The sequence below is a fragment of the Dreissena polymorpha genome, chromosome 6, assembly GCF_020536995.1.
Source record: "Dreissena polymorpha isolate Duluth1 chromosome 6, UMN_Dpol_1.0, whole genome shotgun sequence".
NCBI lineage: Eukaryota > Metazoa > Mollusca > Bivalvia > Myida > Dreissenidae > Dreissena > Dreissena polymorpha.
The window spans coordinates 75,709,149-75,735,513 of NC_068360.1; the positions used below are offsets into that span (position 1 = coordinate 75,709,149).

At 34.1% G+C, this 26,365-nt stretch overlaps 1 protein-coding gene across 1 annotated transcript; it reads right to left on the minus strand.

Annotated features, from left to right (window-relative positions):
• Nucleotides 1–62: 62 nt before the first annotated feature.
• Nucleotides 63–26,109, minus strand: LOC127835822 (uncharacterized). The gene is made up of 8 exons (XM_052362254.1): nt 25,661–26,109; nt 20,374–20,908; nt 19,993–20,151; nt 17,837–18,161; nt 11,118–12,884; nt 8,538–8,882; nt 7,611–7,748; nt 63–82 (listed from the first exon to the last, which is right to left on the minus strand). Exons 2-8 carry the CDS (start codon nt 20,902–20,904, stop codon nt 63–65), a joined length of 3,285 nt encoding a protein of 1,094 aa, XP_052218214.1. The 5' UTR covers nt 20,905–20,908; nt 25,661–26,109.
• Between the last annotated feature and the right edge of the window lie 256 nt (nt 26,110–26,365).

Here is a 26,365-nt window from a genome sequence, read left to right on the forward strand (position 1 = left end):
ATATTGTTATTGTTGTGTTCGCCTTTTGTTATTGGTTTGCATCTCTCCTTTGGTTGATTTGACTATTCTTCCATGTATATTCCTGCAAGTAGCCGTGAATGTTATGTTACTTTGGAGGAAAACGTTTTTAATCTAGAAATGTGAAAGATCAAGGGGGTTATGAAGGTACACTTATAGGTTCAAATGGTTAGTTCGTCGAACATTTTGTTACTACGAAACATATCAAAATCCGTGTGACCTGCAAATTGATTTGATGGTTACTTCGGAGATGAAATTGCTTATTGATTTTAAAGCCAACAGTTGAAAGATCAAGGTCCGATAGGGAATGATATAGGTACAAACACTACATCTCTGGCTGCAGGCATTGAAAGAACGTTATGCGCCTCCTTACTGGAAGGGCAAGTACAGAGTGCAATTACGTTAATGCAGACAGAAAGCATCGGAGACGATGTAAAAGCTTGCGCCAGACATTAAAAGGTTTATTAACATTGCAAATCCCTCTGGACAAGCGGATCTGAACGAAACGTTTGACGCTGTTCATAGAGCGGACATGAGAGGACCCGACATGCATGGCCAGTAAGCCTCAATGATGCTATCAGGGACGCTGTGTAGCTTGAAGCCTTTAATCTAGCAAAAAGGAGTCCAACGGAAATGTTACTGATGTAACAACATATTTGATACATCAACGAAGTAGATTGATGATTAGCTTCAAAATATGTTCGGAAAACCGTGGAATTCTTCAAACCTAGATGTGGAGCAGTGTCAAGTTACATTTAGCGACGGTGTTATACCCGCAGTTCAAAATTTTACATGAGAAGACAGCGCCCTGATAGTCGACGTTGGCCTCCTAATGAAGAAAGACAACGTAAGGCAGCCGTCGAGTGTCTCTGACGCAAATATCACGTTGCGGGAAAGGCCATAATTTATTCATTCAAAGGTTGCTGGAGCTACGGTGTTTTACAGTTTCATGCAAACGATTGTTGTTAGTTTAAAAGTCATTCTAATAGTCGCCTGTGACACTAGATATTCTATTAATTTAACCAATTTCACAATGATGTATCAGAAGAACACATGTTCTAACTAATTTTCATGTAGAATGGAACATAAATGTGACTTCGAGAGTGATAACCAGGTTTCACTACAGCAATATAAGGAAAACTGACCCGCCGGGTGCCGGTCAACTCGTACCTAAGTCAACTCGCACGGTAGTCAACTCGCACGTTTTTTGGTCAACTCGCACGGCATTTCTGGTCAACTCGCGCTTTTCAAAGTCAACTCGCACGCCTCAAAAAAAATTATAGAAATAAATGAAGGATGTAATATGATCAGTAGTTTATAAGAAGTTTTTAAGTAAAAATAATAATAATTATGTCCTTTTTCAATAATCTGAATATACGGTTGTCACATTTAATGGCTCTTTTACACTTGTGGTCGGTGTTTTTCACGGGTTATAGGAATGTTTGTAATAGGTGTGAAAGGTCTTATTAACAACTAACAATTATTAAAATGGCAAAGCATTAATCAATTAAACTAAATTGGTATGATAATTAATCAGTGATACTTTAATGTTTGTCACAAAACGGAGAATGTTAATTTAGCTTGTAATTAAAATGTTTTACTTTTATAATCAGGTGTGAGTTAAATTAAAGAAAATTAAAACGAAAATTAGGTGATGTTTGTTGCATGCGGTTATTTCATAATAGATCAAAGTTTCTTAGTTATGTATATAAATCGACTAAATTAAGAATAGGTTATCATAATCAACATATATGTGCTACGGAATACATACGTATAGTGAATTCATGCGGTTTTTGTGTGATGGATTATCCGTGTATATTGTGTTCAAGGAATGTGGGTCCAAGGCAGCAAGCAATTGAATGCGATAGTTGCCAAAAATGGCAACACCGAACATGCGAAACCGATAAGTACCATTCATGTCATTGTATACTATAATATTTCAAACAAGTGGAAAGTGTTACTCATTTTCTATAGTGTGTCCGTTGCAAAACTTACATTTTCTATTTTCGCGTATTATGTTATTATAACGACCTCTTTAGATTTCTAATTAATGTGAAGATAATCGAAATCGTGTTAGTGGTGTGTTGTATTTCTTATTTCTGATTTGTCATAAAGTCAAGTAGTTATCTCAATATACCAGCTTTTCTCAATATACCAGCTTTGCTTGAAGTTATTTAATAAACGTTGTTTATTTGTATTGTATTGTAGATGAATGTTTGTTTTTGTGATACTGTTATCACTCGATCCAAGTATTTTTAACCAATAATGGAATATATGTAATTTGTAATTATTAATTCAAATACGTTTAATTTTTCGCGTGTTGATTTATAATAGTGGAAAGTATTTAATTATTTGTATTCTAATTTCTATTTAATTGTTATAAACTTTGTATAAGCTTATATATTTTACTTTTAATGAGCTATGATTAGCCTATGAAAGATATTGAAAACAGCTGTCACCTAATCAGTAACAATACCCTATTTATCACCACTAAAATTACGATAAACAGATAATCTGTCAGTCATTCAGAGCTGATGAGGGTACTGATGATCGAGGAGTAGATAAGGCTATTACTGATAGGGGTTGTCTAGAGATAAGGCTGTAGTATGGAATACTTAAATAAATATTTTTTATTTGTTCATGCTATACAATTTATTATTTAATTAATTAATGTAGAACCGTAACTCATGTACAAATTTTAAAAATGTTCGTAAATTTTATTAAAGTATTAAATAAATAAACATTTGATTCTTGTAAAATGGTATGATTGAGAATTATTGTAAAATTAATCATTGTTTCGTACAACCATGTTTAAATATGTGTAGGTATGATAATCATATATCCGCGGTTTATATGATACTAAGCTAAGCTATACGTATTTGTACTCACGTTGACATTATTGTTATACGTTTTTTCCTATAATTGTGTGCTCAATAAGTTTTCCATACGTAACGGGATCTTCATTAATTGTTTAACGTCTAAATAATTAATAGTTATTAATAATTATGTGCATGCATTATTTATTTGTTTATTAATTCCATTTCTATTTATTATTTGTTCATGTATTAAATATTTCTACAACTTCATAAATTACAAGCATGATTTGAACTTCCAAATGGAAAACGTGTTTACAAAATGAGTATTGCTTTGAGAAATCGGGTCTTAACGCAAGTGCGTAAACTTCTATTAATTTGATATATTGTTACCCGAAAATAAGATGCACAATTCTGGACATAAAATTAAGCGTTTCTAACAGTATACAATAAATATAGTATGTAAATGTATGTCTACTTGTGTACATATTGTAAAGCTATGATACTGTGTGTAACTATATTGAAATAAATATTACAATTAAAGTATGAAGATGTATGTCTACTTGTGTACATCTATAAAGCTTTGATAATGTGTATTAATAATGTAATAAAAATTAAAATATCAAATTGTTAAAAAAATATATTTTTAAAAGTACTTAAAATGTCAGTTTTAATGTGCCGATAGCGTAACGTTAACATGGTATAAACAATATTTTGTGATTTTTTTGTTGTTATTTTGTAAATATTTTTCAATATAAATATAACTTAGCTCTGAAAGTATTAATCATTTGTTTTTATGCATAAATTACTCATTTAGAACCCATTAATACATCAATATTTTGACTACCGTGCGAGTTGACTTAGGTACGAATTAACTTCCGTGCGAGTTAACCAAAAAACGTGCGAGTTGACTACCGTGCGAGTTGACTTAGGTACGAGTTGACTGTAAACCGACCCGCCCTCTGGCAGACATGTATTTCAAAGGACCGGAACCATTTTCGAACTCGGCTGAGATATCAATGGGACAAATATTCTGACCAAGTTTCATGAAAATTGGGCAATTAATGTGGCCTCTAAAATGTTAACAAGGTAAAAGTTGACAAGATTTTACTGTCGCCATTTAATGAAAAATGCCCCGCCCCCTGGAGGCCATGTTTTTTTAAGTACCGGAACCACTTTTGAACTCAGCCGAGCTATCATAAGAACAAATGTTGTGACCCATGAAGATTGGACAATACATGTTACTTATAGTGTTTACAGGGTTTTACTATAGACATACAAGGAAAACTGCCCCGCACCCTGATGGCCATGTTTTTTAACTAACCAAAACCATTTTCCCACTCGGCTGGGACAACATTGAAAACAGATGTTCTGACCAATTTTCATGAGGATCGGACATGTGACTTTTAGAGTGTTAGCAAGCTTTTTCTTGTATTTGACCTAGTGACCTAGCTTTTGATCTCACGTGATCCAGTTTGAACTCGACCAAGATATCATAAGGGCAAAACTTTGCACCAAGTTTCATGAAGATCAGACAATAAATGTGGCCTCTAGAGTGTTAACAAGCCAAAATGTTGACGACGCACGACGGACAAAAGGTGATCCCAAAATCTCCGGTGAGCTTTAAACCCGGCATTTATTTGATAACAGTTAATCATTCATTAACAAATGCCCCGTTTTTTTTAATATTGCTCTTGTAATTAAAAGGTTCATGTCGATATTGGTTTCAGTTTTTAAGACGAGCACATAGCTCAAGAGCGAGGTTCGACCAGTAGTCAGTCCGTCCGAATTGTGACTTATGTCCAGCTTGACCAAACGCAAGGGCCAGTCAAGACAGGCTGGTAAACAGTTTTTTATTATGGTGATATTGATAATATAATTTTTATTTCGTATGTATGTTTAATAAAGGCTTTAGAAAGACGACATATATCTGTCTTACCAACAAGTGGTGCATCAGCAAGAGAGAATAGATATCAAATTAGTTTAAATGTGATTAAATTATTTCGTCACATTTTAAATCATTTCATGTATGATTTTCTGTCAAATACGGGCCTTTTAAATAAAGTCGAAATGAGATATCACGAATCGCGATACAAAAATCTGATTGGGGGAAAACGAATGGAGAAGCCGGTCCTGTCCGATTAAACTGTATATATTTAATTGAAAAAGAAATATTTTTTAATGAAATTGCGATCGGGTGAAAGATGCGATTTTACTAATGTATTATTTGGTCTCTTCGTTAAATAACCAAATAGAAATGTCGCGATATTACTAACGTGTTCGCAACCGTGAAGTTTCTCACCGATTCAAGAAGATATTCACGCCTTACTTAAGTCGGCAATACTTTGATAGTAATAGCTGATTGTCAATGAAATGGTACACAAACAATACAATTAATAAATCCCTGAGCTCCGTTATTGCAATACGCTTTTAACAGACTAATATTGCCATATCACGTATATAAAGTATATATTGAATCCTGCTTTTATGGAGTTCTTTTTTATTCAAATTTTAAATTAAAAATGCATGTATATCCTGCTTAACGACAACAACAAGTTAAGTAAATTAGATTTGCAGTTGTATTGAAATACACTCATGCAGTTCCACATAAAGTGCATCGTCAACAACCAACATCTTTCCACATGTTCTTCGTAATCGTCAACATCACCAACATTAACTAAATCACCGTTTCCTTCTACATTTTATCTTCCTTCTTATCATCGTTACCATCATGTCATAAACACTCGTGACCATCGTCTCAGGGTCATGTAACAGGTACGGAATACCGTTAAGGCCATCTTGGATACACATTGAAATCCAGTTGAAATACAATTAATAACTAAAACAAAGAAGAAAAAGAAAAAAAAAACACATTTGTACTTATTTTATTTCATAGTTTGGATTTTTCATCATTTTAACAAAAATCATCAATAGGAAAAGAGCATAACTTGTAATTCATTTAAATAAAAAAACGGCCAACTGCGGCTGTACCAGGACAAGAACATGCGGCCCTTTATTTATTTCAAGGAGCCCATTGCCAAATATTGTGACAAAAACACCAATGGATAATATGAATAAACAATACGCACAAATACACAACAAAACTCACACAATACATACATATATGGCAATTGCATTTGGACGCCAAATGCAAAGCAAAGGGGGTTTAAATTTAACCGGCTTCAAGGAGTCCAAATCTAACACTTGACCCGAAGTTATTTCCAAAACATGTAAAATTATATAAACAATACGTTTCAAAACATATAACTAAGAGTTCTATTCAAAAATAAACAAAAATGTTACATTAAAGTGTAGGTTTATTTTTGTCCCTGAACATTAAGTGATACTCTGTGAGAACTTAATGTAGGCAACTTACTTTTTACTTTTTTCTTACATTCTACCAAGTCACTTTTTCTCGGAAAAATTTTGGGAAGCGGACAACGACAACGAGATGCGCATGGAGGGGTTAGAGGGTTAGGGTAAGGGGTAGGGTTAGGGGTCGGGTTTGGGTTAGCCTTAACCCTAACCTTAACCCGTACCCTACCCCTAACCCTTACCCTAACCATAACCCAGGGTTATCTCCCCTATACCAGGCCTCGCTCGTTGTCGTTGTCCGCTTCCCACAAATTTGCATGTTACTGTTATGAAAAACGCAACGATCAAAATAACAAGCAAATTGCGACAGAGAAAATGAGCACATATTTTTGGATATTCTGCAATATTTATAGACGGGCCAGTTTTTTAAGTGGTTGCGAAGATTGTTCGAAATGTGTACATATAAATGCACGTGTATTAATGCACACTAGGTACATGTAAATTGCACCAATCTAATGGTATTTGTATGCAAGCAAAACTAAGAAAAATGGCATCTATAACATAGTGTACATTATGATTAACAAACAACAAACACGAAATCGTTACATAAAATTAATGTAAATTTAAAGTAACCTACACTGAAGAAAAAATATACAGGACGCGATACTGTTCTTTGATTTTTATCAATGAATATTATGGAAATAGGGTTTACCATTATGATTTGGTCGTATTGTCAGTCAATTAAATGAAAAACTCGAGCAAATACAATCCTTAAGAAATAAGGCTTTGTTGTCGCTTGAATTAAAATGATAGATTTCGATGATAGTTTGCTACGGAATATATAGTATGGTCATTAACCAATATACTTCTAATATAATTACTTTATTTTTTTTTATGTTTGTCAGAAATAACCTAAACAATCTAATTATGATATCATAGTGGGATCAAGTGTTCTTATTTACATAATGCGTTCAATACATAAATTATGATATTTTTCATATCATTAACTTTTCGTACATTTCGCAATCATGGATTTATGAGATCGAAGCTGGACGTATCACTATTCGCATTGAAATACGATTCACGAGGCCATTTAGATCTACAATAGTTTTAATGAATTTTCTGTATACATCATCTTGAACGTTTCCAAAATCCTCATGATCGTCCTCGGTATTACGAATACCACGTACAGACCAGTTAGAAGCTGCATCACCAGTCCGCGATTTGGGTTTTATCCTATCAAATATTTGGAATCGTTTTACTGCAACATTCTTCAGCGCCTCCTGTTCCTGTCGGATGGCCATGCATTCCTCCACTGGGATTGGTTTAAAAACGAAATTATTTGAAAACGAATATCTGAATGAACAGCCGAATTCCAGTTTTCCCTCAATTTCTGATAACATGCTGACAGTGTTTCTGCAAGTTTGCGAAAATCCTCATGATCGTCCTCGGCATTACGAATACCACGTACAGACCAGTTAGAAGCTGCATCACCAGTCCGCGATTTGGGTTTTATCCTATTAAATATTCGGAATCGTTTTACTGCAACATTCTTCAGCGCCTCCAGTTCCTGTCGGTTGGCCATGTATTCCTCCACTGGGACTGGTTTAAAAACGAAATTATTTGAAAACGAATATCTGAATGAACAGCCGAATTCCAGTCTTCCCTCAATTTTCTGATCACATGCTGACAGTGTTTCTGCAAGTTTGCGAAAATCGGTATGTATGTCGATATAGTTAAATACGCATATGGTAAGCGTTTTGAGCTGTTTGAGAGATAATAGTGTCTTCGACAAAGACTCTACATGATACAGTTTCAAACGTTCATTCCAACCACTCAGAGTCAGACTCTTAATATTCAGACCACGGAGAGCCTTCCACAGAAAGGGACTGATACACATATCAATACTAAGCGATTCCAGCTGTTTGAGCGATGATAGTGTCTGCGACAACTGTACATGATTCACTTCGGAATCATACATCCAACAACTCAGAGTCAGACTCTTAATATTCAGACCATGGAGAGCCTTCCACGGAATGGGACTGATATACATATCAATACTAAGCGATTCGAGCTGTTTGAGCGATGATAGTGTCTGCGACAAAGGCTCTGCATGATTCACTTCGAAATCATCCATCCCACCACTCAAAGTCAGACACTTAATATTCAGGCCATGGAGAGCCTCACACAGAAAGGGGCTGTTATATATATCAATACTAAGCGTTTCCAGCTGTTTGAGCGATGATAGTGTCTGTGACAACGACTCTACATGATTCACTTGCAAACGTTTATCCAAACCACTCATATCAATACTAAGCGATTCGAGCTGTTTGAGCGATGATAGTGTCTGCGACAACAACTCTACATGATTCACGTACAAACGTTCCATACAACAACTCAGAGTCAGACTCTTAATATTCAGACCATGGAGAGCCTTCCACAGACCGGGGTTGTTACTCATGCGCATGTTAAATGCACGTTTACCCGTCTGTATGTTGGATGAAACGCACTCAGTACACAAAGTTATGACACGTTTCAGCTCACACACCACCTCGTGATCGCATGTCAACAGAGTGCTGAACAGACTATGTAGCCAGGTAGAGGAGCATGCGACATCATCTAAATCAATGCGTTCTAGTGAGGGCAGTACTGGACGAGGGTCTGCACACTGGACTTGTTCTGCATTGTTTAGAACAATGGAGACCGGATGCTGCGATGTGTCCGAAATGGCTGTATCTGCAAAATATTTACTAATTTCAATGTTTATCGGCTACGAAAATGTCAATTAGAGTTGCTTTGATTGTAAGTGGCACACATTTATTTAATTTAAACCAATTCTAAGAAATCGCAATAAAAACAGTGTGTGTTAAATTATAAATAAATAAATTAAAACACGCACTTTTTGAGCTCTATTGATCGAATGTTAAACAATAGTTTATTAGTTTAAACCTTTTTATTTTAGCTCGATTGCATAGAAGGCCTTCGGCTTATTTGAAACGCTCTCGTGTCCGTTTCCTTGGACTAGAACCAGTACTTGGCGTTCATGGGGGAGATCTAAAGAACGCCCCCACAGTAGGGATCGAACTTATGACCTCCCGGTCGCTAGGCGGACACCATATCCATCAGCCACGGCAGCCATGTGTGTAGTTAATTAATTTTATAATTAAATTGCTGATACGTACATGTATAATAGATGGCAATATTTACAACATTGCACGCTACCTACATTACACGCATGCATTTAAACATGTTTTTGTTTTTGTTAAACGGCTATATCACAGTTAAAGTTATAAATCAGCACACGTGCAATAAAATTATTGTCGAATGGAGAAAAAACATGTTGTTACCTTTCTAATGTTTTCGCAGCGGTTAATACCCCTTTATTGTGAACGTCATAACTTGATCCATTCATAATATTTTATCATTCTTATTTGTAACTTGTTTTTAATTAAATGCAATTTATCTTCAACCTATAATAATATGCATATAGTTGGCATTCACAAATTAAAATGTGATAGAACAAAACGTAAAATCTAGTTATTAAAGCGATTACAGGTACCAATCAACAATCATTTCGCAAAACATGAAAAATACAATAAACATGTATTACAGTACTTGCACATTTCTCAGGGCGGAATGCTCTAGCAATTTTAAATGTCATTAATAATTTGATGCCTATCTGATTTTTATTTGTTTCTCAATACAAAATGTAGCTAAGAAACATCAATAATTAGACAATATTCTACGTTTATTCCATAAAGAACCCATTTTGTGGTTAAGGTAGGCACTCCTTACTATTAGTATTGATCTGATTTTCTTGTTTGAAATTCCCTCGTTGCGTCAATGAACATATTGCATCAGTCAAATTTTTAAGTACGTAGATTCACGTAGAACTAACCAAATTATTTTTAAATTTATGTTCGTCACCTTATCATCGCCCGTACAACTACTTTGAGTTATTTGATGTTGACACACGCTTTCATTTAATCATTATACAGCCATAACTAGTAGGATCGTGTTTATATAACTTAGTTTTAATTTTGTTCATTATTAATCGGTCCATAAACAACTGCATGTCGTACAGAATAAATCGTGTGGTATGTTTATCACACATGTCTAGCCATCTACTGATTTCTACTTGTTTAATACAAGACGATTTGGTTGCGTCGGTTTCGGATATCATCGTGAACTGCATGTTAAAACCATGCGTCTATAAATAAAATAACGATTCGTTTAAACAACCATGGCATTTCAAACTGACGATATATATAAAAACATTAAATCAATGACACAAATACAAAATTCTAAACCTAAGAAGAGAGTGATGATAAAAAGGCATACATATGATTTAAAAACACTGATGTATTTTCAGCGTTAGCGTCTGTTTTGACTGAAATATTGATCCCTTTTTGACCAATTCAAATGAAGTAAAACAGGCAGTTTTCTAAACTCAAAGACAACTTTTGTTGTTAAATGATATTTTTTATTAGTGATAAGTATTATTTAAAATTTCATTAACACAATACGGGTATTCGATCTGTGTTATGTTCAGTCATATTGATTAACTACATAGTCTTAATTATAAACTATTTTAATATGTTTTACAAATAAAATGAGACAATTTTACAATCAACGCTTTTTCTGTTATATGTTTCTTAAACTGGAATTATTTGACAAATATTTATCAAGTGCGATTAATTGTTCTATGTTACCGCTAGCACCAATATGAGTAATATTGGTGCTAGTGTTAATGTTTGTAAGGGAGGTTTTATGATTAACTGCAATTTCAATTAACGAAAAGTATGTGTATCTATTATCAGTCACAAAACAACAAACACCTAACTGCAGCTTATAAACATACATTCCATGTCAGTGACGATTGAAAAAACAGGTATAGAACTTATCAAAATAATCTTGATATAAACCAACCTTAAATGCATTTATGATATATCGTAAATGTTACTAATTTACCTCTAAGCCATATGTTTTCCCCCTTTAATTTCAACAGTTTCAACTTGTGGCATGATGACAGGTTTACCTCAACAGCAGGAGATGTTGGCTTATCGCGTGCAAATACTTTATTGTGCATCCAGTAGGAGGAAGAGGTACATACACTCAATGACTGGACATTGGACAGCATCAAATTTAAATGTGTCTTGTTGTGTTCAGTCATCTGTTCTGTTTCTATGCAAACGTGACTGAGTTCGAGGCAAATGCCATCCTGTTTGTTGGCTAATGCCTCACTGATTCCAGACTCAATGATTTTTTGAAAAGCACAGGGACGAAACTCCTTAGAATAACAAGGATCATAGTTACAATGATCAATGTCGCATTGATTCATCAAAGCCGACAGTTTATTCGCAGCAGAAATGTTCATTCCACACAAAAATATGAAAACTTGCGATATTTCCAGATATGAATTATTGTAGCAGTTAAGATATCTGGAAATGATGTCATCAATGACATTTGGATTACAGGCGATATGATATGCTGCGAGAAATTCCTGCACAGTTTTGTGTATGAACGAAATCGAGCTCCCTTTCCAACATTTATTTTTCCTGTTTGTAAATATTCCTGCCCTAAGAGCGAACATCTTGCAATCTGCAAACGTTTTAGGATGGTTTGACAATGTGTTGTCATCGAAAACAATCGAAGATTCTCTTTCAGAAGAGAAGAGCAATTGACACGCTACTTCAGCTACGTTATCTAAGTGTTCAATGTTTGGCTGTAGGTAACTTGGATTGGAAAAACATTGCACTGGTGGGCGGTTAAAATATCCAGGGGCACTGTGAGCCTTTTTACACAGACTTTCAAGCATAGCAGTGTACAGAGAACACAATGACCATGATTTCAAATGTTCCCGTTCATCAATTGTGTGTTCCCAGATATATATGACCAACACGTACAACATTGGTGAAGATGATAACGATTTGAGCTTACGACGTTCTGCGAAATCGTTAAATTTGTTCACTGTTTCTTCTAGATTTTTCCTCTGATCAATTATGCATCGAAGTATAGTTTCACTAAATAAATATGCATCGCTTATCCCCTCGATCTCTATCAGACTGTCGATTTGTGAGTTTTTGATACGTTCATCAACAAGCTTCCATGGTCGAGATGTTGTAAGTACCGTGCACGTTTCCTTTGGAAATCCAGCCATGGAAGGTTCAGGTAGGTCTTTACTACCAGGAGACACCCATTCATCTAGACCTTCTCGTACTACAAGGCAAATTTCAGTTTCTATTATTTTATCCAAAAGTGTGTACACATCGGCGCGTTTGGCTTCTAAAAACATTTCATTAATTAGCTGCTCCTTTATCATCTCCGCCACGTCTGTCTTTTCCCTAGAATTTCTCAACGTGATGAAAAATAACAACTTGAATTTGTGAATGGTTAACAAATCTCCAAACGCTGCATTTTCTATTGGAGCTGCCGATGCAGTCTGATTTTGTTTGCACCAATCATGAACTAACTTTACTGCAAATGTAGATTTCCCTCTACCGGGTTCGCCCTGTATGTATATACGTTGATTTGATTTATCGTCAGTGTAAAATAGTTCTTTGTAGGTCAGTACTTGTACATGTTTCACGCGTTTCCCATCTTTTTCTATTTTGATTTGGTGTAATTTAGGCGTTGCATATACGTCTGTTATTCGCTTATCAAGACTGTCATCTAGCATTGAAAGAGGTACATTGCAAGTCTTGTCATCGTAATGTCTCATCAAACGTTGTCGAAGATCTGAAATTATAGCACATCAATGGTTTATAAAAGGTACGTCAAATTAAAAACATGTGCAATGATACAAAGAAAGAGATCAAGTTTTAGTTGTACTTATAAGTTGTACATATAATATGTTAATTGAGTTTACTGTTTATAGTGATCCTAAGTTATTTCTTCGTATATAAAACAAACACCTTTATTTGAACCAATATTTTACAGTATATACATTTTTCTGCTTCATTGCAGATAAAGAGGTGTGAGCCTGATTCGGCAACCTTGAGGATAGGCAGAACTTGCTAATGAGTACAAGTCATACATATAATGCAGTTGCACGCAAACCTTAACCTGATATATGCGTTCAAAAAGAAAAATAACACTCAGTCTGTTTAATGAAATGTTATTCACGTTGGTAATGGCCCTAAACTAAGACTCCAAAAGACGTACTGAGTTTTAATTGTATATACGAAAACAGGAGGGCCTGAAAGGCCACAAGTCGCTCACCTGATATACAAAGGAACTGACCTGCTCAGTGCAGCCCCAAGTTATCATTAGAACAAATGCTCTGACCAAGTTTCATGAAGAGTGAAATATACATGTGACTTTTAGAGTGCTTACAAGGTTTACTATAGGCATATTAGAATAAATTCCCCGACCCCTGTCAGCCATGTTTTTTAACAGACTGGTTCTATTTTCGAAATGATCCAAGATATCATTAAAACAAATGTTCTGACCAAGAATTATGTAGATTGGACAATAAATGTGACAATTAGAGTGTTAACAAGTATTTACTATAGCCAAGTGATTTTTTTGGAAAATTTTGCGAAAAAACACTGACATTTGGAAAATTCGCGACATGAAGTCTTCATATTTGGAAATTGGTGTATTTGAGTTTTGCTCCCAAATACTTTAAACTTGATAACTAAATGTTGTCAAGTTATCAATATTATATTTACTGAGGTTCAAGCCATAAAGCTGCATATGGAAACTTACGAAATCCGGATAGTGCCATCTATAATCTCGCCCTTCGTTCATCAAGGGCGACACACGACACACGAAGCGATACACGATATTTTGCGCGACAGTCGCAGCGACGCACGATATTTTGCGCGATACACGAAGCGACGTGCGAGAATGTACCACGAAATATCACCCTTGTGTAAGTAGCCCAAAAGGCGATTTATCGTGTTAAATAAATCGAGCGTCGCCGCGAGGGTCACGCAAAATATCGTGCGTTGCCGCGACCGTCGCGCAAAATATATTGCGTTGCCGCCACTGTCGCTCAAAATTTCGTGTATCGCTTCGTGTGTCGTGTCTCGCGTTCAAAGGGCGACACACGAAACGACGCACGATATTTTGTGCGACAGTCGCGGCGACGCACGAAATTTTATTATTCAAATATCGCCCATATTATCTGAATCTCGTGTATTGCGTCTAATTTCAGACCACGACACACGACGCACGAAGCGATACTCGATAACTTGCGCGACAGTCGCGGCAACACTCGATATTTGTACTGTTCAATACCGCTGTAATAATATCGCCTGCCGACTGTACCGTTTTCAAAAAAATCAGGGGAGACAAAAAGGGGATATCTTTACGTCATCAAGCATGTGTAGCATGTCGTATATATATCTTTTGGATATAATATTATTTTATAATAATATTTATGTCTGATCAGCAATTGAAATGTATATTATTGATATAGCAAGCTATTCGCTTCTTATACTTCAATCTGGCCATCAATAAATATTCAATATTACATAATTATTTTATATAAACGTATATTTGATGATAGGAAAATCGCTTGAAGTAACGATTGTGAATATAACACTTAGTTTCCTAGATTGAGTTATTAGTTGTTCGATTATACGGTTAAACGTGAATTACGTGCTTTTTTTTAAATCATATTAGACATGCACAAAAGTAACAGTGTGGTCTTTATCTGAATATAATTATATAATAGTCATTTATATATGGTCCCCTGTTAAGCAATATGAAACAAACGTTTTGCGCCCTTCAAAAGCGTTTGTGTTTGCCAATATAAATATTATAAAATTGTTGTTTGCACTGTATTAAGTTTTATTTATGCCGATAATATGTTTGATAAAGCATAATAAAAGGTATTTAAAAGGTAAAACAATACCAGCAACAAAAATACCGTCTAATTAATGTATTAATAGACTGGACATTAATGTTGCTCGTGAATAATTTGGATAACCTATAAAAGATGATGTACTAAAAAGAAATCTTCTGGTTTCATATTGATGTCTTACTTGGAGTTAAACGTTATCTACAAATCTGCAATCCTTTTGGATGTGATACAGATTATAATGATATATTATCTTTAAATTGATAGAAAGTTAACTTCATAATTCAAATTTCTGAATAGTTTTTAACATATATACTTATCAATATATATCAATATTATTATGAAAATTAATTTCTTTGTACTCGGTTTATTAATGCTAGAATGATCTTTTATAAGTGTGTCGAGGGCAGCCATATTAATAATAAATGGTTAAAATTTACTGTAACACCGTTTAAAAAAACGCGACAGTCGACAGGGGATATTATTTCAGCGATATTTGAAGAGTATAAATATCGCGTGTCGCAAAAACTTATTCAACACGATATATCGCCTTTTTGGGCTACCTACACAAGGGCGATATTTCGGGGTACATTCTCGAGCGTCGCTTCGTGTATCGCGCAAAACATCGTGTCTCGCCGCGACTGTCGCGCAAAATATCATGCGTCACCGCGACTTTCGCGCAAAATATCGTGTATCGCTTCGTTTGTCGTGTGTCGCCCTTGATGAGGAAGGGCGAGATTATATATGGCACTATCCGGATTCCGTAGAAACTAAATGTTGCGGTTTTTGTGTGTTTGTTAAGAAACCTTCAATTGGGATTTTTTTAAACACAAATTGGGAAATCAAGGAAGATTCGTGAAGGCTAATTATCGTTACACCAATAATGAAGTAACTTAACAGCAAACGTAGATTTTCCTCTACCAGGTTCGCTCTGTACATATTTGCTTTATCGTCAGTTTAAAATAGTTCTTTGTAAGTCAGTATTTGTTTGTCTGTTTTCACGTGTTTCCCATCTTTTTCTATTTTGATTTGGTGTAGTTTGGGCGTTGCATATATGTCTGTTATTTGCTTATCATGACTTTGATCTAATGTTGAAAGTGGCACATAACAAGTTTGTCATTGTACAGCAGTATCAAGTGTTACAGAAGATCTGAAATTATAGCACATCAGCGGCTAATGACAGGTACGTTAAATTCTAAACATGTGTAATAATATATAAGAACACGATAAGTGGCCATTATCAAATGCGCTTTACTGTTCATATGATATGTTACACAAGTTAAGTTGAAGTTGTTACAGAGCAACATGGAACGTTTTAAAGTTATGCCTTAAGTTTATTACACATCTACCCTTATTAGAGCATACAATTTTTACATATAAGAATATCTTGCTTGATTTCAGATACGAGTTATGAGCCCGAGTCTGTAGACTACTTGGTAATAAGCAGCATTAGAGTACATTCAGTACATGAAATATTTACACAGATATAATGGTGTTACACGCAAACCTTAACCTGTCATTCTTATGAAAATTCACACGAACGATAACAGTATATAATGCAAATCCAATATATGGGACTTCTTAAAATCCTTAAATAAAGACTGTACAGAAGTGTTGAGTTTTATTTAGATATAGTTTTAAAATACAGAATGAAAGCATCAAGCAAAACTTAATCTAACTTGTGTCAGAACATATAAGCTTTTTGAAATTTCCTCAATAAATGTCCTGCCTAAAAACTACTTTTAACATTTTAAGTGTAAGAAGCGGCATATAATTACATGAGCTAAATTTCTAAGTCAGTTATGGGCCTTGGTCTATGCAGCATGTGATTTTACATTTCAACTGCATATGTGCGTATGTAAAGTAGTTAAATGTACATTTGTATGTAAATCATAACTGTATTTTCATTGTGCGAAGTTAATCTGGTTTTTCTTAGTACCAAAATGGGGCATAATTCTGCATAATTTGCAGGACCTTATATAATGATTTATAGTAAGATTGCGAATTTTCCATTGAATAAATTTATTTTTAGCAGATTTGCAGTTGTTTCGTGTAAAACTTAACCAGGTTATATAGCCAACGAGGTCAAACTGGTGAGAAAAACGGCTTATATGTATCAGTGAAGGAATAATAAATTTGTCTGACAAATATCCTAAAATAATGCGATCGACTATTATGCTGCTAACTTATTATACTAAATACACTTGTTTGTGCAAATTAATATAATGTTTAATTTGTTATATGTAAACAGTGTGTGTTTATATGTCAAATTTATATGTATTGAAATTAATAAATAAAAAATATATAAATTGACACATAACTTGTAAACTTTACATTCTAAATGTTACTGAGGCATGTTCTTGGAAATCATTGTACAATATGGTCCTTGGTCCATGATCTTAAACAAAGACACCTAATAAGTTTGAAGTTGTAATTCATTATTTTCATTATCAGTTCACATACATACATACATCGATGTAAAGGCTTATCACGAAGAACTATAAATTGATTATCTTAGTTGAAGAAAATGATTTCAACTCTTATCAATAGCAGAACAGATTGATGAGCCCTTTTCAGTTACCTTACATCAGCCATATGTTAAGTTTCAAGTGAAGTAGTTACATATAATTATATAGATGTTAAGAAGCCAAATAACAAGCCTTAATCAGAACACCACACGGATAAAAAAGGCAGACGTGTAGCTTAACAAACGTATTAGGGCTTTAGTCTATATCAAAACGTACCAATCAACAAATGAACTATGGATTAATTTTCCAAATTTTAGGCCACATAAGGTTTGTTAAGTTTTTTTAATGATAATGCGTTCATGCATTTAGTGTATTGAGACTAACCTGCGTTAAAAAGAAAACAATTTACAAACCTGCTACGCCTCGTTCATAGTCTTCTGCTTCAGTTTTGTTCGCTGCCTGCTGCAAGCTCACAATACCATCCTGAACATGGCGAGTGATGTGTTGTATCCCGTCCTTTAGTTTTCTTTCAAGGCATTGTTCCACATCGTGTCCCTTCGTTTCAATTCGTTTTTCAACATCAAGAGTCTTGCTTTCAAATTTTTGCAAAGCTTCTGTTAGGGTTCTTTCTGCCTCCTTAGCTACACGTTCGCCTGTTTTGTTCGCATGTTTAAGTGTTTGATAGGCCTCTTTTAACAGCTCGCCCAGGTCTGTTTGGGACAGCCGATCATTCTGCAACTATATGCAAATCCTATTTTTTTGTTGTATCTTTTCTTCCTCCAAACAAACATTAGTATACACATTTCATTGTTTATATAACGTACATATTAATACGAGTGTATTATCATTTCATAGTGGTCATACAGAACATATGTTCATGAGTTTCGGATTTTTAGTGTATGACCACTATGATAACTATTTAATGGCAATACGATCTAAATCTGAAACCAACTTATATCACTTTTATTTCATTCTCATGCACGACTAATTTAGCAAATATTGAACAATGACTGTTGCTTCTAGAGTTTTTACAAGCGTTTTCTTTGATTTGACTTAGTGACCTAGTTGTTTATTTCATATAAACAAATTTCGATAACCGCCGAAATTCAAATGTTCTGAAGATATTTCGTGTATGTTGGGCAATACATGTGACCTAGAGAGTCAAAGAAGGTTTTAATAAATTTAACTTAGTATTGACCCCGCTTAAACTAGTTTCAAACTCGTGTAAAATATATTTGGACAAACGGTCTGATAAAGTTTCATGTAGATAGGGAAATGTAAGTGTCCGCTAGAGTATTCTTAAGGTTTGTTATTTAAATAGACCTACTGGCCTTTTTATTGTCTTCTACAGACCCGAATTGCAACTAAACGACCAACATCATAAGGACCAATATTCTGATCTAGCAGTATGAAGAATCGGAAATAAATGTGGCCTCTAAAGTGTGTAAACGCTTGTTCATTTATTTGAATTGTAACCTTAATGTTCTCAACATGCGACACAGTTTTGAAGTCAGTTGATAAGTAATGAGGACATAATGTTGTGAGCAAAATTCATGAAGATTGAGCAATACGTGCGAACTTAGGAGTGTTTTCAAGCTTCACAGCTTCACTTTAGATTAATCCATATAATGATTACAGCCCTGACCCATGGCGGGCATGATTTTCAACGGCTGAGAACAATATATGAATTCAGCAAAGATATCAAAAGTCAAAGGTTCTGACCAAATTCAATGAAAAAAGGGCAATAAAGGTTTCAGAGTTTTCACAATATTTCCTTGTTTTGACCCGGCATGGCTCTCGGCCGAGATATAACCAAGACAAATGTTCTTAGCTAGTTTTGTAAAGAATGGGCTAAACATGAGGCTTCTCAATTGATCTCTGGGCAAATGTTGACAGCAGACGACGAACAATGGGCCATTAGAAAAGCTTACGATGAGCACGTTACGCATTATGAAAAAAACAAGATTTGGTTCCAGGCAAAAGTTAAATTTTTCACACGGTATCATTTCCCTCTAGGTAAAATAAAAAAACAACACTTACCATCACAAAGTGTTTTCACTTAATAAAATTAACATCTTCATTGGAATATATTATTATTGAAATTTGTAAATAATGAGGCCGTGTCCAAAATATTAGATTAAACCAGTATGTATATATCAGAGATATTAATATAAAAATAATAAATACACATCCATTTTAGTGTTGCTCACGTTTTGTGCAACGTCCGATTATTTTCTGGTAATGTTCATGTTTGTATAATATATTTCTCCACCAGAACATTGTTTAACAAATAATAACGTCCGCACAACCTCTTTATGTTCTTATGTTTATACGTACAGGCAAGTTCAATGTTTGATGCCTCCCACTTTGTGAGGAAATTAAATGCTGTGTATGCTATTTCCTACAATTATAAACAATCCTTTTCATAACTTATTTTTTATTGACTTAGTTTTATTTTCGTCGTTTACAATAGTGTGCCATAATAAATAATTTGCTGTGATTTTTTTTTTAATTTTACAAACTGTTTTGAACAAATACGTAAACAGGTCCTTGTTATTCATGGACTTACATCATTAAGTCTAGTAAGCGCTATCGTGGCTGAATGGTCATGTAGTAAGCACTTTGGATCAGCCAGTAGCGTGGACAGTCTCTGGAAATATCCCTGGAGATCAGCGTCTGTAACCTTGCAGTCGGAAGTGTGACGCACATCTCGGCCTATCTGACGGACCTAAGCAACAATTATGGAAACATTGTGGGAAATGATCAAGTGCTATGTTTATCTAATTTCAAATATTACTTTATGCAGTGTTTAAGACCCCATATTATATAAAATAATAATATAAATTATACTACAACAATTTAAAATGACTCATCGCAAATAAATTTAGTAACCAGTAAAATTAATAAACATAATGTTTTGTATGCATTAAACCTCTTGCTTGAAAAATACCATTTCGAGCGGACATTGCTTATTCGGTGGTGGAGGAGATAGACATGAAGGGGAGAGACAGTTCTGGAAATGTGTGCAGTTCAACAGGATGCTTATCACGCCATTGAAGTCCGATTCTTGGACCGATAAAACGCTGCTATATCCGTCTGGAGGGAGGAAACATTTGCCTATTTCCCAATAATCGCTTGCCCATTTTTTCGCATCTGTGTTCCGCCAGGACGGGTTATTGTATCTGTGATTTGATGTTATATTCTTTTTTACTTTATCACACGTAAAGCATTGCTGCGGTTTCTGTGATTTGTGGAAAGGGCAATAAGACTTTTTCAGCTTGCTACAATACGGTTGCGTTGGACACGGGATGAGTGTTTCAATGCAGCAGTTACCACAACTACTACCAACGGTTACGTGAACTTTCTGTAATTCTGACACCAGAAAGTTAGCTAGCCCTTCCTTCGTTATATTGAGTGCTAAGCATGCCTTGAACCAGTTATTGGTCTCATTGTTGGTGAAAACGTTGGTGCTGGCGGCCATCTCGCTGAAATAAAAATTACCGCTCAAATGTAAGTATGTTGAGGGACATATGATATTTCTCCAAGTTTTCGGATGTTTTAAAATACTTTGTTCCTGTACCGAAATTTAGTTGCACACAATTATTGCCAAAATACAATGTCCGAAAATAGGATATTATACATATTGCATGGTCTTTATTGCATGGATATATTTGTGGATAACGTCACATTTCCATTTGTACGCATTGAATCATCGTCGGTTACCCACGACTAATTCATTCCGTTACTCTCAAGCATTAGCCGTGAGACAACATAAGCAGACAATATAAGCAATACACGTCGTTTTGACATTTACTGTAATCTTTCGGAAGACCAATGAAATCGCAGTTTACAAAATAATACTCTTCGCTTTGGAAGTGTAATTGCTTCGCCTGGATAATGGCGGTCGCCATATAAAGTAAATGTGTGTTTTGTTGTAGCATTATAAAAGGGAACAATTATACTCTGAAAGTCGTCTAAATTGTCAATTTTAAAGTATTCGCATCCACGAAGTAATTACATTACTACAGACGACGCTATTTTGACAACAAACCCGAAGTCTCTATAGAACGCGTTGTATCATTAGTAAAAAATCCTCATGAAATCGTGAGGGAACCAATGAAATTACTGGATTTGACACACCCTAAAACGGTGAAAAGAGTTCGTAATGTCCCACGGTCGATAAATGAAGAGCAACGGAATGGTTCAAACGTGGGTTTTAGACGATGGCATTGAATATGAATTGTACATTCTTGGCCCCAAAAAACTTGTCACACAATTTTTGTTTACAAGGCATTATTCCATAAAGAACTTTATTGTATAATAGCATTACGTAACAAAACACTTATTTTCAAAATATAATCGGATTACCAAAAATGACTCTAATAGATATCATACCAAAAATGATATGAACCAAAAACTATTAACACATTATTGTATTACCAAAATATTGTGTATAACCTGCAAATTACACAACTAATGCAAATGTTACAATCAACAGAAGTATTGCATTTGTCTGCAATTATTTTTGGCCGTCATCCGCTTGTAAAATGTGACCAAATTAACCCAAATATAAAGCATTCTGGTAAAATATCTCCGTCCCCATTTTATCGTCTTCATTGTATTCAGGCCATCTCAATTATTCAGCCTCGCTCTTAAAGGTAAGCTGGTGTTTCTACTGCCGTATAAATCTGATAAACTACAGTAAATTCTTAATGTCGCATAAATGTATAATAAACTACAATGATTTTCTAAATTATAACGTCGTATAAATCTGTCCGATAAAGCACAGTGATTTCTTAATGATTTAATAATGCGACACCTTTGTAGGGTGTAGCTCTGAATGCATTATGATGTAAAACTATGCCTGATAAACAGAGTTCTTTATTTTTAGATAGATTTCCAACCCATGAGAGGTCTAGTTACAAATACTTGCTGAATCTGGCCATTTATTTGTTAAGTCTTCTTTTGTAATGAAAATAAGACTTAAATATCAAAACATATCATGTATCCGTATTGAATTATTTTTATAAACGATGTTTTTTTTTATTTATCTTAATTTGATAAAGTTATATTTTGTTATTTGTGATATGTTTTTTTTTCTTTAAATCATGTTCAATTAAAATATAAATGCGATTACTTTCTATGGATGTTTGTTTTTATCATAAACAAAATAATACAATTGTGTTCTTTATTTTTAATAAGATTACAACAACAAGGTTCATGTAAATTGTGTATGCATTACAAATAGTAATGGTATTGGATACATAATTTTGGAAAAAATCCCTTTTTTGTGTGTTTACATTATATAAGTTATGTACAATTATGAATATTTCATATGTTTCCTGGTTCATTTTCTTAATGAAATTCAATCAAATAATAATGCAAAACATGCGCTATATATAATCTGTCAGGCATTCAGTTCTTTAAGGATGCGGATTATCAAGATGTACATAACGCTACTTCTAATGGGGGTTACCTATAGATAAGGCTGTAGTCATGAATGAAAAATAAGGGTAAGTATGGGAGTTTCTTATCGAAGCATGTTATTAATCATTAACATTAGTATTTAATCCCGAATAGTTTTTAAGTTTCAGGGTGAAGTACTGTAATAAGTTGTTTGTATGAGAAGGTAATATTCACAATCTTTAACTGTAGACAAATAGATTTCAAAATCAACTAATTAGAACAAAAATTTTCGACCATGTTCCATTAATGTTTGGCAATTATTGTGACTTCAATTGTGTTCACAAGCTTTTTTTCTTAAATGTGACGCCCTGCAAATTTTGTCAACCTACGTGGCCGTGATTAAAACTCTGTAGATTTATTGGAAATTACGATTTGACCAAGTTTTATAAAGCTGTGGCTTTCAATGTGATATCTTGTATGTTTACACGCGTTTCCTTTAAATTGACCCAGTTACCTACATGTTAGTGAATTGACCAAATTTCTAATCAATCATTTACAATATCCCTTATATTCACTAAGTTGTTATTTACACACAGTGTTGTGTTGTTTTTGTTTTATCTGTATTATCAAATTACGTTTAGAATATACATTGACTTGAATTTTATATTCATACAGATGAATATTAATAAACTAATCAAAGCAGCGTATTCTGTTTTTTACCGACACTGTCCCGCCTTCCCAGTGGGCATCAAACGTTTTGCGAACGTTGATGCAACATTATATTTAGGTCGCAACGTCGGCAACAATTACCGAACGTTGCCACAACGTTGCATACAAAACATTACCCGGACGTTTCATCAAACGTTGCAGAATGGTTGTCACAATGGTGTATATGAAAGTTTTCCCAACTTTTTTTTCCAACGTTGCTGCAATGTTGTATTTAGGTTGCATTCGAACGTTGCAGTTTGGTTGTCACAATGGTGTATATGAAAGTTTTCCCGACGTTTTTTTCCAACGTTGCTACAATGTTGTATTTAGGTTGCATATAAACGTTGCAGTTTGGTTGTCACAATGGTGTATATGAAAGTTTTCCCGACGTTTTTTTCCAACGTTGCTGCAACGTTGTATTAAGGTTGTATTCAAACGTAGTATTTTTTAATTCTTTTTTTAAAATAATATACAAATACAAACTATTTACTGCCAACCGCCCTTTCGAGTATTATCGGCAGATATGCACACTGGCGAGTCCATTTCCTAGAAAGAACAAGTACTTGGTGTCTACAGAGGTGATAATGAAACGCTCCCCGAGTAGGATCGTACTTTATAATAATACAGTTCATGCATAGCATCAATGAAGATATGATTTCTTGTAAATTTTAGAAATTCAATTTTTTTAAATTACAAATCAGTTGCTTAAACTTAAAGATGCTAAAGATGCACTTTAACTCAAAATCGCCGGATAAAATATATTGTTTAAGTTGTGTTATCCATTAAAATGGTAGAATCTAGTTTCAAAGTTTCAACCAAAAATGAATATTCAACATTTTTGTCAATTAGAACAGTCCCCGGGGTGTAGTGGATGAGGTGTCCGCCTAGCGATCGGGAGTTGGTGGGTTCGAATTCCACACACTGAGCATTTTTTTAAATATCATTATATATATATATATATATATATATATATATATATATATATATATATATATATATATATATATATATATATATATATATATTATATATATATATATATATATATATTATTTTAAATTGAATTTTAAAATACTGCGTTTTAATGCGACCTAAATACAACGTTGAAGCAACGTTTTGAAAAGACGTCGGAAAAACATTCATATACACCATATGTACAACCAAACTGCAACGTTTGACTGCAACCTAAAAACAACGTTGCAGCAACGTTTGGGTGCCCACTGGGTTTGTCCTCAAACTACAAGACGATGTGCTAATATGAAAGACGAACGATAAAATATAAGGTGAATGGTGACTGATTATCTCAATAATAAATGTTGAATGATAAACTCATGAACCATTATCTACGTGATATAGGATGAGCAGTTTACTTCACAAGGAATGATGACTAATTAACCCTATGACGACTGATTGAATCATTAACCCTATGATGACCGAATAATCTAATGATTACCTATATGATAAATGATGAACGATTAAAACTATGAATAATGGTGAAAATATAAACTATATGATTAATGATTTAACATTAACTATGTCATGAATGAGAAACAATGTAATATATGATGATTGATGTACGATTGACTCAATGATAAATAATAAACAATTAATGCTTTGAAAAAAAAATTATTGAACGAAAACTCTATGATGAACGGATACCTCCATGAATAATGATGAACAAATTACTCATTAGTAAATGATGGATAATTGCAAATATGATGAATGATGAAATCCATGCTGAATGATGAACCAATAAGTATATGTTTGATGATGAACCATAAACTCCGTGATAAAGGATGAACGATTAACTCCATGATGAACGATTAACCTTTAAATCTATGATTCATTACGAACCATTTACTCCCTAATGAATGATTAACCATTAACTTAATGATGAATGATAAGAGTCTACCTACATGATGAGCGATTGACTCCATGATGAAATTATTTACCATAAACTCTGACAAATGATGAAAAATAAACTCTTTGATGAATGATGAACGACAAATTCAACATTAACTCCATGATACAAGTTTTCGTCATAACAATATTAGTGGCACGCATTCACATTAGAATATGCAATTTAATGTTTATAATTGTAATTGCGAGCTCATAGTACTTACCTAGAGCACACGCTATCACTTTAATTTGTGCGTATCCTTATTATTCATGGATCCCATAATATATCGATCGGTTTTCCGAAAGTCCAAACATAGATCATAAGTATTTCAAGAAATCACATACTTTTATATCTAAACGTCTACTTCCATCATCGTCCTGACGACTTAAACTTCCCAGTATTGCATTGCGTTTGGCTGTTTTTCATCCTTACATAGAAATAACTATGTGTCAGCTATTTGCTGATGTTTAAATATATTTTAAAAGATACCGCACCGAACATTATCAGAAACTAAGAAAACATATGCGGTCACATAATTTGATTCATCTTGAACTATCAATTAATAAAAAGATAAACTTTAATTGTTATTGTAAATAAACAGTAAACACTAAATATTTAAAGACTGCGAGACAATAGTATTCATTCAGCTTTTAATACCAATGTACTTGACTAGTTATTAACTTCCCTATCGTCGTTCGAATGACCGTGTGCAAAATAGTTTAATTGTAGCGTGTGCAAAACCGGATTCCGTCTGACGTCATCTCAATGACCCTCGTCAAGAGAAGCATCTTTATTAAAAGCGGAAGCCGTAGATCGCGGTTACTATTTACAAACGATATAAAGTACAGCGTACTTGTCTTCAAACAATAACTTAGAAGTTTTATCCCAGACATACTAATAGAAAGGCAAATATATCATTTACAGAATA